Here is a 16,119-nt window from a genome sequence, read left to right as displayed (position 1 = left end):
CGGGAATAGCACGACAGCAGACCTCCATAAACATGTAGAATTTTAGTGTAAGTGTGACCATCTTCAGATGCTATGCTACAGATTGATATAGCTGCATCGTGTTTGCCTGGGAAGCGTTTGGCCAGCAAGCACCTTGTGAGTATGCAGGAGAATCCCTTTTAGGGCGGGGAATCACAGAGCACCAAAGGTCCCACAGTGTCAGAGCTGCGAGCTGCTGGGTGGCATCCCTGCAGGGCCATGATGCAGCAAGGGCTGCCCTACGTAACAGGACTGGGGAGAAAGGTGCAGGCGAGCAGTCGGTCAGGAAGATGGATGGGCTTCTCACTCCAGAAAGAAAAGCCAACATTGCTGTGCAGTGTGGCAGTGGGTCTGACACCTGGTGAGATGGCATGGAGGAGGAAAGCTGCAGAGGACCACGATGGGACAACAGCTGAGGTGACAGAGAGGGAAGAGGGTAGGGGAGAAAGTGGCACGGAGTGGCTGATTCACCCTGACACAGACACAGCTCGGAGGTTTCATGAGTGTTGTGAAACTTAATGTTTGGGAATGTTTTAAATTCTGAGCTAGAACGTGCGTGCAATGCAGGCATGCAGTGTGTCAAAAACAGGATGTTTCCAAATTCCCAATCTTTTATTTATATCGCTGCTCCTCATTTTAATGATACAGAAAACACATGGTGGAGAAACTCAATATTTAAACCAGGAAGGACTCCTGCCCCAAAGACTCGGCTCTGAGTGCCTGCAATTCCTTGCGGCACGCTCAGTGACACCACTTTGGCAGCCGTGGGTGGGCTGGGAATTGCATCATTGTGCTAATGACAGAATAATAATGAAGTGTTTCACCTCAGACGTCCTTGAGCTTCTGGGGAAGGACCAACGAATAAAACAAGCCTGCTGCTCTGCGCGGAGAATATCGCAACACATACTCGAGGCACAATGAAGAACCAGAATATCGTTGAGTTTCCTCTTTTATTTTTCACTTTCATTTTCAAAACAAGCAAAGCTGCCAGCACGGGGGCTGGGGCAATGACAGGCTGCGGCACTGAGGGACACACTCCTCGATGCGCTGAGCAGCTCCGGCTGCAGCTGACCCTGCGGGGCCGTGCTCCTGGGATGCTGCCAGCAGCGAGCAGCTGGAGCAGCTGCCTGGGGGTGCAAGGGGTGGGGGAGCTCCGCAGCCCCAGACAGGGTGTTCTGGGGGGAAATGCACATACCGAGTCAAAATCTGAGCTGTCCTTATGCTGGGGTCTGAAGTTGAATAGATTCTGTGGCCCTCCCCACTCTCCTTTATTTTCTGAGTGTTTTCCTTCTTTAAAAAAGTAGAGACTTCCAATATAAGGAATGTGAGAATACTGTAAAAAGCACTGCTAAGAATTAAGCAGTATTTGATCACGGCTGAAAGACACAGCTTACACTGAACTCACACAGTATGTGTTCTTTAGAAAGGCTTTATCATTTCTTACCCAGTGAACACTGTTTTGAGGTAGGTAAGCAGCTGCAAGATGGAAGAGCAAAGCAGGGCTTGGGATAACTCACCTCTCTGGATTCTACCTACTCTTTTTCAGCACTTTTGAGCAATAAGCATGATTTAAATCAAGGAGAGCTGAAAGGAGAATAAACCAAAAAGGGCTGCTAAAGGTGCTGATTCCTCTAAAATAGATGTTAGTTATTCTAAGAAGAAAACATCTCAGAAACTCTTAAGACTTTTGAAGATAATGTTAACAGAACAGCACAAACATTAAAGTGCCATAGCCAGGTGATGCACTTTCTCTTGGGAACTTCACAGATAAACCCTTGGCTGGCAGATTAAACACCCTCCTTTTTCTTACTATCTGTGTGCTAAGCAGAAGAGCTTACAAACTGCCGATCCGGCGCTGCAGTGTCCGAGTGGAAATCCAGTGTTTTCAGACTTTGTTTACAGTGGCATATTTTGCAATTCATTAACAAAAGCTGATCAGGAAAATGCATATGGGCTTAAAATAAGCTCTAGCTGGTATCTGTCACAGGCTATTCTTTGGCCTGCTGTAAATAGTCACTGCATGTCATCTAACGTATGGTTCATAGTGCTATTCTGGGACACTCAGATCCAAATGGGCTTTGCGATCTGCTGAGCTGAGGGTGGCCGGGGTATCGTGTTGCTGTGAACTCGAATGTGAATCATACCACAAGTAATGCAGTTCTCAGAAAACCCCAGCTCTCCATCCCATGAAAAGTTCCTCTGGGACCATTTTCCCCAGTGCAGCTATCTAAAGAATTTGCAGTGAAACTGATGTTGGAAAGATAATTTTCCCTCTTACAAGGATTTCCATGGTTTTCCTTCAAGCTTAACAGATAATTAGATTTCATGTGTTTACTAATTAAGCTATTGCAGGTATTGAAGTATCAGAGCTGAATAACTGCCCACCAAACCAAACCAAACCTCAAGTGATCAACTGAAGGTGTCCTTAAGAAGTGTAACAGAAGCAAATAGGATAAAGAACAATAAATGGATAGAAATAATAATGGAAAGTGGTGGGCATTACAGCAGCAACCACCACATAAGTCTAAAGAATACACAAGTCTTCTCTGAGGCAATTCCTTGCTCCCTGCTGTTGCCTGTTACTCATAGCACAGCTGTATAATGAAGGCTAGGTCAGAGCTTTACGTGTTTAACACTGGAGGTGCGTACATCAGGGCAGCCTGTGTTACAGTGCTGCAGATGGGCACTGCCTACAACAAGAGGCAATGCAATTGCTGCCCATCGGTATAGTGGGGGTGGGAGATTACTAATCCAAAGAGCAGCTCACAGTTACAAACAGATAAACTGATCACTGGCAAATTTAACTCAGAAATGATGGGGATCTTGGATTAATTGGAGCAGTCGAGCTTTGGGAAACCTTCTACAGAGAGGTGAGAGGAAGAAAACCACTTCAAAGATGACACATATAAAAGTGTAGATGGGATTCTGTGCAGTGATTCCCCGACAAGTGGAATCCCTGAGCACACAAAACCTGACAGTGTGCGGGTGGGCTCTGCCTCTGTGTCTTCCTCCATGGGTCCTGTGCTTGGCCTGCCCACAGAGCCACGGCTCGGCCCCACGGGCTCCCCACTGACAGATGAAGGACAGTGGTGGGCACAAGCTCAGCCCTCTGTTCCTCCATGAAGACCTCCAACTATCTGAGCTGAAAGTTCCCTAATTCACGTCTTGCCTAGGCACCAGCCCTGCCCTCCTTGCCACCCTGGCTCCCTCGCACACTACGGCTTGCTGGCGGAGCTCCCAGGAACGAAAAACGTCTGAATTCGCTGTATATCAAACACATTCCAGTGATAGATTTAATGATGTAAGCTTCCACTAACTGCCCAGATTACGTCCCTGCTACGTCGACATGCTTCATGCTCTGCTGGGAGACATTTTGGATCTGTTGACACACAAAGATACATCATGTCCACTGAAATGTGAGCTGAGGATCTAAAAATACAGTACTGTGCTATAGGCTGGAGCAGCCCTGCTGCTCAGGCTCACAGAGGTGCGGTGAGGTCAAGACTTCCCCATAGCAATACTGCACCAGCCCTGATGCCACAGGGAAAGGGGTGAGCCCCAAGTCCCACACAGAATGGACTGGGAGCATTAAAGATATAAAAAAGAGTACTGAAAATGGCAAGTGCCCAATATCCACTGCGTTATCAAATTTTCTAAATGGGAATACTGGCTTTTTTCTGCTTTAAGTATTTGATCTGTAGCTCGCCAGTACTTCCTCCTGTTGATATCTGAAGCTAAGCTCATAAATTAAGTTCATTTAAGAGCACTGTAAAAATAAAGCCAATGTTTATGCTCCTTTCAATGGGAACTGTGGCTGGACCTCCATCTAGATGACAGGTCTTAGGGGCACATTACTCCTTCCGAGGTAATTTTACAATAGCTGACCCAGTGAAGACTAACTGGATTTGAAGCTCCAGAAGCTTCCCTCATACGAATGGTACATACTGGGTCCAGCTGAAGCACTGTCTTTTTCCTTTCAGCTTTCTGTACCCCCTCAAACTGTCTATGCAGGGGCTACCAGAGGAGTCTGATGCAGTGTGAGATTGCAGTGTTAACACAGAGACAGTTGTGTTTTTAGTTACCTGTGTAAATTCAGAGTACCTGCAAAAATTTCACTAAACCACACATATACCCACACTAGCATTAATTCCTACAGCATACTGTAGGAACATTGATTTTGCTATACCTCCCACCACTCATTAAGGAGTTGAAACAGACACTTCTTGTGACTGATAAAGGACAACATGCTCTTTATAATGGAAATATATCACAATGTGCTCAGCAATTTATCCTGCAAGGAAAATATACAGAAGAGATAATAAGGGAACCATTTTTCTTGGGAAATTATAAGACAAGGAAACACAACTGAGATATTTTGAATTTGATTTGCTGTTTTATGCATAGGAAGGGATTGCTATATTTCTGCCTCACGAGCAATTTGTCTGAACTATCACGACAGACAGGGTGCTGCCTGGAGTTCCCCAACCTGACATCCTACAAAATGCTGTGAGTGAGTCCAGTTCACTGAAATCCATCAGACAGGACAAGAGGAAACTATCAATTAAATTTAGATTATTTTAGCTATTTAGAAATATAAAAGAACTGGTTTGTATAATGAAAACTATCAACAGAGTTTCACTTGAGCTTGTTCCTTCTGCAAAGAAACAACAAAAACTGGCGAATGCTAGTATGTATCTTCATTGACTACATCGTGTAAGCTCCAATTTTCCAAAATTACAACTGAAGAGTGACAAGAAATGGTGTGGTTCAAATCTGAGTTCTGTGTCAGAATTTTTCTCTGATGCTGAAAATGCTCACAGTCCATTATATAAGATTTTGGTAACCAGTGTTGCTATTATTAATAATGATAATTATAATATCTTCTATGCCCAATTCCAGTTGTGTTTAATATGCAATTTTTTTCCAGTGAGCTATACATGATGACTGTTTTCTCTTTGCATATATTCTGCAAGAGAGCTTGGGATGAATGGGTAAAATCCACATTTTAGCAAATGCCAAGTGATGCCATCTCCAGTGCTCCTTATTTTTCATTATTATTGCTCAGTATTAGCAGTATTGGCCACTTAATTGCTAATAGTCATTTGGGAAGTGTGATTAGAGCTTTGTGTAAGTGGTACAAGTGTCAGCAGTCTTGGCAGTGGAGGTTTAACCATTGATTCACAGACTCAGCCCTTCCTAAGAGAGCTCCAATTCTTCTGATTTCACATGTGAACCTTTAACAGATGATGCACGGACACTGAAGAGTGCTGGGGTGAAATCTTGCTAGGAGTTATCTCCACTGTCATGAAAAAGTAGGTGGGTGTCCACACCACAGAAGCTTCAGCACCTTCCCCAGCTTTTTGTCCTGTGTTGCTGCATATCTCCTCCCTTTCCTATATAGAGAGGGGCACATTTTGGAAAGTAATTTCTCTGGTGAACGATACTGCGACTTTAAATAGCAACCCAGTGTGCACAGGCAGAATTTATGGTCACAGTCAGTTCATTGAGCAGCAGGGAACTGACCCATTTGCCAGGGAGCCGAGTGTCACGCAATGACTCTGCACATTTGGCCTGGAGGGAGCTGGCTGTCCGTGGGTGCTGTGGTGGGTTCCCTCTTGGTGACAGGAATGACCCTGAAGCAGTGCTCCAAGGAGATTTCAGGCTCTGAAAGTCACAAGAGCACTTCCAAACTCCTACAATTGAAGGATTTTTAGTGGATTGCTTTAGTAAGTAAAAGTAATCCACTATTCCTGTGTAAGGAAAAGCCCATACGCTCCTTGAGTATTCTGGTACATGTCACAAACTTTGCTGTACTGACAACCTTTGGGAACTGTAGTTCTGCTGCAATAACACTAGGAGAGATTCATAGTGCAGCGCCAGGAGCACGCAGTGTTGTTAAGCAGAGAACAGGTAGTGTAATCAGTGTGTAATGTACTTCAAGATCTTAAGTGGTGCTGAAATAAAAAAGGATCAGGAATTTAGTATAAAGCATAAGTATAAACAGATCACTCTTAAAACAGGAAATGCTTGTATCTGATTTCCTCTATTAAAAGTGAGGTGCCAGGCATCAAGGTTCCAGTACTGAGGCCAAACTGTGCCACATTGATAATGTACCAGACACAATACCAAAAACCTACTACAAACCTACTAAGGATCTGTAGCAGTTCATGCAATGTGAAGGTATAGTGGAACACCCACTTACTGCCCACTGGCTGTCCCTGTGATGGGGCACTTCAGAGTGAATACTGAAAGCAGCTGGATAGAAAGAGCTCCCAGCAGCAGTAATCCCTGGCCAGCATTAAAGAGTGTATTTTCTTGAGGATTTTTGTAACGAGATTTCAGATATTTTAAATCAGAATCACAGAATCACAGATCTGTGAGGGTTGGAAGCGGCCTGCAGAGATCATTGTGTCCGACCCCCTGCACAGCAGCTCCCAGCCCAGCTTGCACAGCTCGGCATCCAGGCAACGTCTCCAGAGAAGGAGATCCACCACCTCTCAGTGCAGCCCCTGTCAGTGCTCCGTCACTGCACTGTGCAGGAGTTCCCATGCACATCGGTGCAGAACTTCCTATGCTTCATTTTGTGGCCATTTCCCCTCGTCCTATCACCACACACTGCTGAGAAGAGTCCAGCATTGTCCCTTTGCCTCCTGCTCCTTAGATAGTTATAGACGTGGATCAGATCCCCTCTGAGTCTCCTTTTCCCCAGGCTGAACAGCCCCAGCTCTCTCAGCCTTTCCTCATAAGGGAGGTGTTCCACGCCCTTTATAATCTCTGTAGCCCTCCGATGCACACTTCCCAGGAGATCCCTGTCTGCCATGAGATAATGATGGCTTTTGATAGAGCGAACAGATGAAGCCGCACTGCTTCCCAGCACTCAGCACAGGAGCTCTGTGCTCACGGCAGCAGAGCCGCCCATGGGGCTGCCCGTCACAGCTCCGGCCGCTGCTGATCTTTTTCTGTCCCTCAACCTTTCCTGCGCCAGATCATGCGAGGGACAAAAATACAAGGAGCTGCTGGCATCGCTGCGGGCCTTCGGGGCCCGGGCATTGTGACGTGAACGTCACGTTGACATTCACGTCAACGCGCAAAGCCGAAGCTCCGCGCCTCCCGCCCGCGGCTGCCATAGCAACGGTGGAGCAGACGAGCCGAGGCGAACGGGGCAGCGCGCCTCCCTCCCGCAGAGCGCCCCCTGTGCCGCGGGAGGACTTCCTGCCCTTAGCGGCCGCTCTTCCTCCTCCCCCACCGGGAGGTGTCCCGGCATGCAGTGCGCCAAGCCTCACTTCCCGGTCGCGAAGATGGCGACTCCCATGCACCGCCTCATCGCTCGGAGACAGGCGTGAGTCCGGGGACCGAGCCGGGGGAGGGCCCGAGCGAGCGGGAGGAGAGCGGCTGAGGCCTGGTAGACCCGGCCAGAGAGCGGTCGGGCGCCGCTCCGCCGTGCGAGGCACGGGCTGTGAGCGGGGCGGCCCGGGCTGGAGCTGCTGCGTTAACGGCACTGAGCTGCTGCGTTAACGGCACTGAGCTGCTGCGTTAACGGCACTGAGCTGCTGCGTTAACGGCACTGAGCTGCTGCGTTAACGGCACTGAGCTGCTGCGTTAACGGCACTGAGCTGCTGCGTTAACGGCACTGAGCTGCTGCGTTAACGGCACTGAGCTGCTGCGTTAACGGCACTGAGCTGCTGCGTTAACGGCACTGAGCTGCTGCGTTAGCGGCATCGGAAACGACAGGAAAGTGGAAATTAAAAGCACTCCTGCAATACTTGCTCTTTTAAGTTGTTAAAATCAATGAATGATTTCTTACGCTTCTGAAGTCTTTGTGTGCTTGATAAGCACATACCAGTTTGTATATCTGCCAGACTTTGTTTTCAGGCTGTGGTCGTTTGTCTGTGTTAAATGATTACTTTAATCTCATGCTTTTCATTAACACTAAAATATGCTATTTAAAGGTCTGTAGCTGCTGAGCTCTTTTGATTTATTTCCTGGTAGTTAGTTGCTTTTAGAGCTTGATCTTATTTTAGCTTGTATAGGATTATCTTCCCTAGTCACAGGAGCATTATTAAAGCCCTGGAAATATGGAGTTGTGTTACTCTTGCTTTGAACTTCTCTTCCTGTGAAGACAGGTCTGGGCTGGTTTGTGACACCAAAAAAAAGAGCACATGTTTTTCTATGTTAAGCAGAGAGGGTTTCTTTGTTCTGCTTATGCACAACTCTGGTGGCAGAACCAGAAGACCCAAGCAAGACAATGCAAACTGTTCTGCAGGCCTTGTTTTAGGTGTCCTGGCCTTGGAAAATGAGTAATTTGGTGTTGAAAACATGATAAAAGGTGGAAATAAGTTACAGCAGTTCTCATAAAGTTCACTGCAGACTTCAGTGGCTTTAAAAGTAATTTGTGATGTGATCTTGAGGTACCTGAGTGCTGAGTGTCCTTATTTGCAAAGTAGGAGAGTATCTGTGAGAAGATACAAAAGGAGCTGTTCCTTTGTTGTTGTTTTGGTTGTTTTTTTTTTTGTAATAAAACAACTTCAGAATTGTGGAGTAAATGCTAAAATCTGAGTACAAAAGGTTTTCTTGGTTTTCTGCTAAAAGCAATCAAATAATTTTTTCTCTAAAAACCAAAGTGCAGCTGTAAAATGCTCACTTTTACAGTTCTGGAGTTTGGTTGATGCACCCTGATCAAAGTGAACAAGAATCTGCTCGTTCGTATGATAAAGCTTCCACCAGGCTTTCACAGACCTTAGGAAAATTCAGATAAGGTACAGCTGGGAGCAGCACTGTTTTCTTGCTCAGATTGTAGGTGCTTTGAGTGAATTTGGAAATGTTTGGCAGTTGGGTGATAAATACTGGGGTGTAAAACAGAAGAGTGCAAGCTAAACTTCCAGAAGTGTGTACAAACAAAAAAAGACATTCAGGTACAATTGATCAGTGTCTTGACAGCCAATGCTGTAGCTCAACATCTGCTACTTTAACCAGAAGAAGGCTCAAGCTGAAGCTCTGGAGGAAAAGCATTGTTCTTCCATAGTAGTTGGCATGTTTGTCAAACATGCTACTGCAATTATCAAAGTTCGATGTGTAACTGATGTTACTGTTCTTGGTGTGATTCAAGTTGTATCAGTTAAAGCACCCGTGGCCATCAGTCTGCTCTAACCATAATGATGTATATTGTTAAGACTTTGTATGCTGAAGAAAATCAGTATGTTTCCAGTAGGTAGGACAGACAGACATGGGACTGGTCACTTAAGCAATTCTGCATTTTTGTAGGGAGGCAAACAAGCAGCACGTGAGATGTCAAAAATGTTTAGAGTTTGGACATTGGACGTATGAATGTACAGGGAAGAGAAAATACCTGCACAGGCCTTCGAGGACAGCTCAACTAGCAAAAATTCTGAAAGAAAAAGAAAAGCAGCTATTGCTGCAACAAAGGTAAGACTGGCAGAGTGGGAATGTTCAGCTTATTGATGAGCAGGTAATTGGGGGGAGAGGGAAAAGGTATATCATTTTCTGTTGTTTCTTCTGGACTCTGTGATACTTGTTCAGTACTTAAACCATTGTGTATGCCGGGTGCTGTATGTCACTCAGATTCCACAAATGAGTCTGAAACAAAAAATAAAGTTTGCTGAGCTGAATTTAAAATGGTTGGAGACTTTTTGTAGTGGAATGCTGATTCCCAAGAAGCTCAGTTTCAAGTGTTCATGTACTAGCCAAAGCAGGTTTGTGTGGAGCTAAATATGTTTAGAAGCTGTTCTTTAAGTTCTGCTTTGTTCTGTTGTTAGTCTGTCCTTAAAATCTGGGTGCAACTTACAGGTGGCAAAGGTCCACTGTTAAGTACATAATGGTTCAGACTGATAAGTGTTAGGCTACTGGGTGTTCTCAGCTCTGTTCCTTACAGCATTAAGACCTCTCACTAAGTTGTGTATTGATCCTGAGAACCTGAAAACACACCTCCTGTCACTGCCACTTGGAGCTCAGTGTTTTGGCCATAGGTCATCAGTGCTACCAGGATGTGAGTTACAGAAGAGCTCTGTTATCGTGCTAGGAAGAGAATAGGTGGTGACCTCTGTCAGAGTGATCTGACTTGACCTCGTTAGCTGTTTCAGCTGAGACAGGAATGTAAATAGGAGTGCTGAAATAGTGACTTAAGTGGGAGTTATCTTGTGTTAAGAGTACTATAAAACATTTGGTTTTGAAACAAGTTCTGATCCAGTGAGTAACTGTGAGGCAATTCTAATCCTCTCATAGTGTAGATAAGCACTCCTAGAGCTTAAGTGCTTAGGATCTAAAACTTGCTTCCTTTCCGTGCGGTTTAGAGAACTGCTGCTGCTTTGAACCAAAACCAGAATGCTGCAGTTTGATTTATGGTTCTGTGCACGCAGAGTGTGGTGCCTTGGGGAACACAACCAAGTGTAGCAGAGCTCTCGGTTCTGTAGTTTCATGGGGAAGTAAACTCCTGAATTCATGAGTGTGTTGAAACACTGGAGGGAGGCACAGAGCTGTGCTACAGCAGCCTGGGTCAGTCACAGGCCTTCCTGAAGGGGCTCAGAGTGTGACTACTCAGTGGCTCTGGTATCAGGTTGCCTGTGGTAAGGTTATGTGGCCTTAATAATGGAAACGTTAATAACTCGCAGAATTACAGGAGAGATTCAAGCTTGGTTCAGGGTTTGAAGATTAATGAATTATCCTCTCACCTACAGGATTTTGTGAGGGTGTGGAAAACTCTATGTAATAATTGTGATATTTTCATAACAGTTGTATGAAAATACAAACTTGTAAAACCTCATTTGGCCAGCATGCACGTGGCACTGACTTTTACTGAAATACTGTAGCTTATGCTTAATGTTTCCTGTTCCCACCCTTTTCTGGAGTCTTTCTCAACACATACTGCTTTCTGATTTCTACGTGTGAAGTGTTTGCAGCTTTTCCAACTTACATGCTTTCTGCTGTTTCTGTGCATTTAAGATGGCTTTCAATAATAATTTCAGCTGAGGAAAAGGTATCCTGCTCCATGAAAGAACATACAAGCTCCTCCTGCATCTGTGGTGTGTGAAGTACTTTGTAAATACATGATGAGGAATGACAATAATCAGTGTTCATTCCACGCTCAGTTACTGTGCTGAATTCTGACAGATATTGTGAGAAGGATGAACTAGTGAACTTAAATATTTAAAAAATTAAAAATAAAAGACATCCAAAATTGACAGCTGGTAAAAAAAAAATCTCTCAAGACAGTTTGTTAAAAGAAACTTTGTTCTGTGGTATTTACTGCTAAAATCTTCCACGAGTGTATGAATACCTGGCAATATGAGATATGTGATGAAAGCTACAGACTAACTTCATCTTCTAGTCCTTTGTTTCAGTCAATTCTGTTACTGTGAAATGTGGGTGAGCAGGACTTCTGTGTATCCTTATCCCCTCTACTTTTCCTATCCCAAGATGTTTTCTGTGTAATACAAAGAAAAAAGTAATGGAGAATAAAGCATGCTTACCACAAAGAAGTAGAGATGAATTGCTTTTTTTTTCTTTTTTTTTTTCCCTGGGTTTGTGGATATTTCTTCTTCTGGTTTGAATAATGACTGAACATTCATACTGACTGAGCTTTGGGCAGCACAACTGCCAGTGGGATACCAGTTTATTGATATTCAGTAGTGCAGTGGAGCTGAGTTCAGTATTTACTTTTCCTATGCATTAACCAAAGGCATTGTTTTTCCTCCTCTAATTAGCTCTGGAGAAAGTACTGCAGAAAGGAAGACCAAGAAAAAAAGGTACGTGGGTAATGATGACAAGATGTGCAGCTGTTTCAGTGTGTGATCTTGCACCTGGATGTTGCTGCAGGCAATTTGGAAGGGGCGTAGGGAGAAACTGAAAGTCAAAATTGCAAATGTGGATCTGACACTGTTGCTTTCAGCCTCTTATGGACACTCGTACAGCAGATATTTGGGAGAATTTCTACTCTTCCCTATCTCAAAACTCTTGAATTTTGTCTTCTGTTTTTTTGCTGTTTTTTCTGTACTGATTTTTCTCTCTTTCTGTGACCTTGCTTTAATAACAATCTTGCTTTGCCTCAAAGTTCATCAAGTAGTTAAATGTGCAAGAATAGCATACTGTTTCTAGTATGTACTTGTTCCATCTATCCACCTTGCTCTTCTTTTTGTTTGCATGCCCTTCTCTTAACAGCTGTTTTTCTGAAGCTTTGTTTAGAGAATGAAATAAGTATAGTAATAATAAATCTGGCACCTAAATAGTCTGTTCCCACCCCACATCCCATTCCTCTTCACTCCTAGAAAAGAAATAATAATTTGATTCAAAAATTCTTCAGACTTCCTTCATCCTGTAAACTTGTGATGCTGGCTTGGAAATCCACCTCAGTCTCTTAGAAAACCCTTTCAGGAGCATCTTGAACCCCAGGAGTAGTGCTCCTGCTGATCATGTTCCAAGCTTTACACATGGGGCATGTGTGTACATGAATCACCTTGTTATCTCCTTGCATTTATTAGGCTGTCCTCTGTCTCTAAGTGTGACCTTCTAAAAACAGTACCAGAAGGTTTTTGAGACAAAGCCTTTTGCTTTGTGTGTCAGTTGTCCAATGAGCCATGGCAGTTTTGTAAAGCGTGCCTTTATATGAAGCTGTTGTTACATCTGGCTTTATTGGAGTACTTGATCAGTGCCTTAGTTCTGCTATCAGGATTACTGAAGGGCTCTTTATCAGCAGTGTCCGTTTATTGTTGGAATGACCTGGGAATGGTCAGGTTGTAAATCTGATTTCTAAACAATGGAGCTCAGATTTCTTCCTTCCTCAGCTTTCTCCTGTGCTGCAGTCTTCTCCTTGGCATACTGTATTTCAGAGGGTTTGAGCTCTGAGCTGCTGACAGATTAAAAAATGAGCAGAAGAATTAGTGGTAGGAGGTTATTTGGCTGTTTGTTTTTTCCCCTAAAACTTCAATACTCTTTGAATTGTTATGCTGTTTTTATGCAGTGTGGAATCCAGCAATTTAAATTCCTTCAAAGATAATGTGGGATTTTTGGCTCTTTATTACAACCCTGGAAAAATTAAATGCAGAAAATTCAGCAAAGCATGAATTTGAATGACTGTTGAATATCCAGGTTCCAGACTTCAAAAAAAAAAAAAAGGGGCAAAGTTTTGGGTTCTGGAGGAGAGCAATAACCTTTTACACAGTGTGTTTGTTTTGATATCAACAGTAACAAGTAAGCTACAGGCTGAACCAGAAAAACAGGAACAGGCAAAACTGCAGCTGTACAACGCTGTGACCTTAGGAGGCACAGAGCTGGCTTCCGTGTGTATGTTGGCTTCAGTGCTCCTGCATGGCACACTCCATTTGTTAATTGAAAAGCCCCCTTTATGGAGGGCTTTTTTTTCTGAATCAGTACAACCCTACTTGCCTAAGGGGTAAAATGTGTCCTGGTTCATTTGTTTCTTCAGGCCATGCAGCACGTGAACTTCCAGGTAATTGTGCCCAGCGTTGTAGATTTGATTCATGTAGCATGTTAAAATCACTAGAAGTTGTTAGATGATTTAAATGGACTTAGAAAGGATACAGTCTCAGAAGAATGATAGCATACATTACAAAATGCAGCAGCTGTTCCATGATTTGTGGAATCTCACAAGTTTACTAGCACTTGGGAGCTTGTTTTGAGGAAAACAAATGCTTATCTGCTGGAGAGAAGTTGTGCTTTTCCAGTGGCGTACCCACAAATCTGGAATCTACCAATCAGCATCTAGGATGTCACAGTGCTAATTAGGACAAGATAAAATAGGTGAATTTTACTTGATCCCACAACCATCTTCTTTCTGTAACTGTCAGCAGGTGACACATTGCATCATCTGCAAACAAGTATCTGCTTGCTGCTTTTCCCTTACATGTAGCTATTGCTTTCCTCTAAGTGGAAGTATTAAGTGTTACATCTGATGTTTCTATGAGTAGGTTTCAGAGTATGACCTGAATAGTGAAGGTCCAGGAACTGCTTCTGTGAGTTCTTCAGTGAAAGATGATGGGGGCAGGGCAGAGATTGAAGTGACTGTTTGGGGCATCCTTTGTCAGATTCTTGCCCCTATCAATGGGTTTGAAATTCAGTGAAGTTGTTTAGATAGAAACAGTTTGCCCAGAAGATCCCAAAAGCCAGTTTAAAATAGTTCCTTTTTTTTCCCCTCATATCACAATCAGTTTTTCATCAGCAAAAAGTCTGTATTTAGCCAGACCTTACAGATTCTTTGATAAAAGCCATTATATCTGCACAGAGGGAGGTAGATAGCTGATGGCAGACATATTACGTATTACAAACTTCAGTGGTTCATTTGTATTACGTTGAATACCTTGATCTTGAGAACAGCTGCCTTGCTGTAAGGGCTAGAAACGAAGGGAGAAAAAATGAATTTGCAGAGTGTGCAGAAATTGACTTTTCCAGTGTTCATAATGTCTTTATCCTGGACTGTTTCCACACCTCTCCTACCCTGAAAACATAAGCGCTGTGTAATTGCAGAAAGTTTGGCTCCTTTTGCCAGGAGTAATCTAAGAACAGTTTCCATTGAGTACAGTTCTGACATCTGTGAAATCTTTGATGGAACTTCCACTGGCACTTACATTGCTGAAATTCCACTTGTTCTTACAGTTCTAGGCATCCAGTCTTTGTTAATTGCTGCCTGAAGCTTTAGCAGTGCAGCACATTCATGCTTTTTCTGCAACTTACTTCTTGTTTTGAGGTAGGACAGTGAAGGTGCTAGTGGTTCCTGTGAGCCTTGCCAACTTTCACACTTTTTTTCTCCCGTAGTCCTGCATTCGCTTTGATATTGTATGGGACAACTTACTTCACATGCATGGAGTCATTCGTTTTGGCTCAAAAAGCCAAAACTTATTCTTTCAGAATAAAAACGGGAATTGGAAGCTGGGAGGATGAGGGAGGGATGAGTCTTAAATAGTCAGGCCTGGAAATGTTCAGATCAATGAATTGATCGTTGGGTTACAACAGTATAAAGAGCACTCTGTAGGGAACTGTTCTCATCTGTGTATTTGTTTTCTTTCAGATCTAAAAGTGTGACAAGTTCCAGCAGCAGTAGCAGTGACAGTTCAGCTAGTGATTCCTCATCTGACAGTGATGATTCTTCTACCTCCTCTTCTTCTGATGATAGTGACAGTGATGAGAGCTCCTCTACTTCCTCATCTTCTCCATCCTCGAGTAGTACTTCCTCATCTTCGGAGTTTGAATCAGATTCCAGTTCCTCCAGCAGTAGCAGTAGCAGCACAGACAGTAGTTCTGATGATGAGCCACCAAAGAAAAAGAAGAAGAAATAATGTGTTTCAGTGAAGAACTGTCCTTGGGTGAATTACAACATTCTTCAAAGAGGTTTTGAGCACGCGGTTGTCAAACAGTTTAACTGTTCAACATTTCTACTGCTAAAACTTTCTAAATGTTCTGTGTAGTTCATGGGACATGAAAGATACTAAATGGCACGAGAAAATTACTGAAAGAGTATTTTTGAGGAGGTTTATCATTTTATGGGGAATCTTACTTTTTTAGTTTAAGAGTCTATTGTCAGATTTCTTTATATGAGCTAAAGCCCAGTAACCTGGATGTTTACATGCTGGAAAGCAAAATCTTTTTATTGTAGACCATGCTGTGCATCATATACTACTGCTCTGTTTGTGGCAACTTCGCCTACATTTAGAAAATCCTCTATCTATTGGAAGCAGAAGTTTCACACTGCTGCCTGTAGTGCACTGTCCCTGCTGAAATGGGTGCACAGTGCTGCACACAGAGGACCTTCCATCTCACAGTTAACAAATAGATGCTGCTGAGCATTTTTTCTGGCAGCTTTTCCCGACGCTTCCAGGTTGAGTCTTACTTGCAACATAACTTTCAATGCTGTCCATTTGTAATGATGAATATACTATTGTACTGCACAGAGGCTTTGCCTGTTCCCACAGTTCATGTAGTTGTAGTACTTTTCTGAGATGTGTCTCTTGCAGCAGTGACTGTGCAAAAAGAGGAGCAGTGCACAGTGGAAGGATTGACTGATGCTGCTTAGGAGTTTCATCTTTGTGCCTTTTTTTTGTAAATCAAATGTATCCTATTGAAAGAAGGGCTTGAATA

General features: G+C 43.6%; 1 protein-coding gene across 1 annotated transcript; it reads left to right on the top strand.

The window, feature by feature from the left end:
* The first annotated feature begins 7,280 nt into the window (after positions 1–7,280).
* On the top strand, positions 7,281–15,866 carry ZCCHC10 (zinc finger CCHC-type containing 10). Its single transcript, XM_065735013.1, has 4 exons — positions 7,281–7,357; positions 9,280–9,441; positions 11,736–11,777; positions 15,053–15,866. The coding sequence occupies exons 1-4, from the start codon at positions 7,281–7,283 to the stop codon at positions 15,318–15,320; spliced, it is 549 nt and encodes a 182-aa protein (XP_065591085.1). The 3' UTR covers positions 15,321–15,866.
* The last annotated feature ends 253 nt before the right edge of the window (positions 15,867–16,119 follow it).

The sequence above is a fragment of the Cyrtonyx montezumae genome, unplaced genomic scaffold, assembly GCF_038088225.1.
Source record: "Cyrtonyx montezumae isolate F1298 unplaced genomic scaffold, pur_monq_1.0 scaffold_18, whole genome shotgun sequence".
NCBI classification, from domain to species: domain Eukaryota; kingdom Metazoa; phylum Chordata; class Aves; order Galliformes; family Odontophoridae; genus Cyrtonyx; species Cyrtonyx montezumae.
This window is presented reverse-complemented; position numbering and strand designations above follow the sequence as displayed.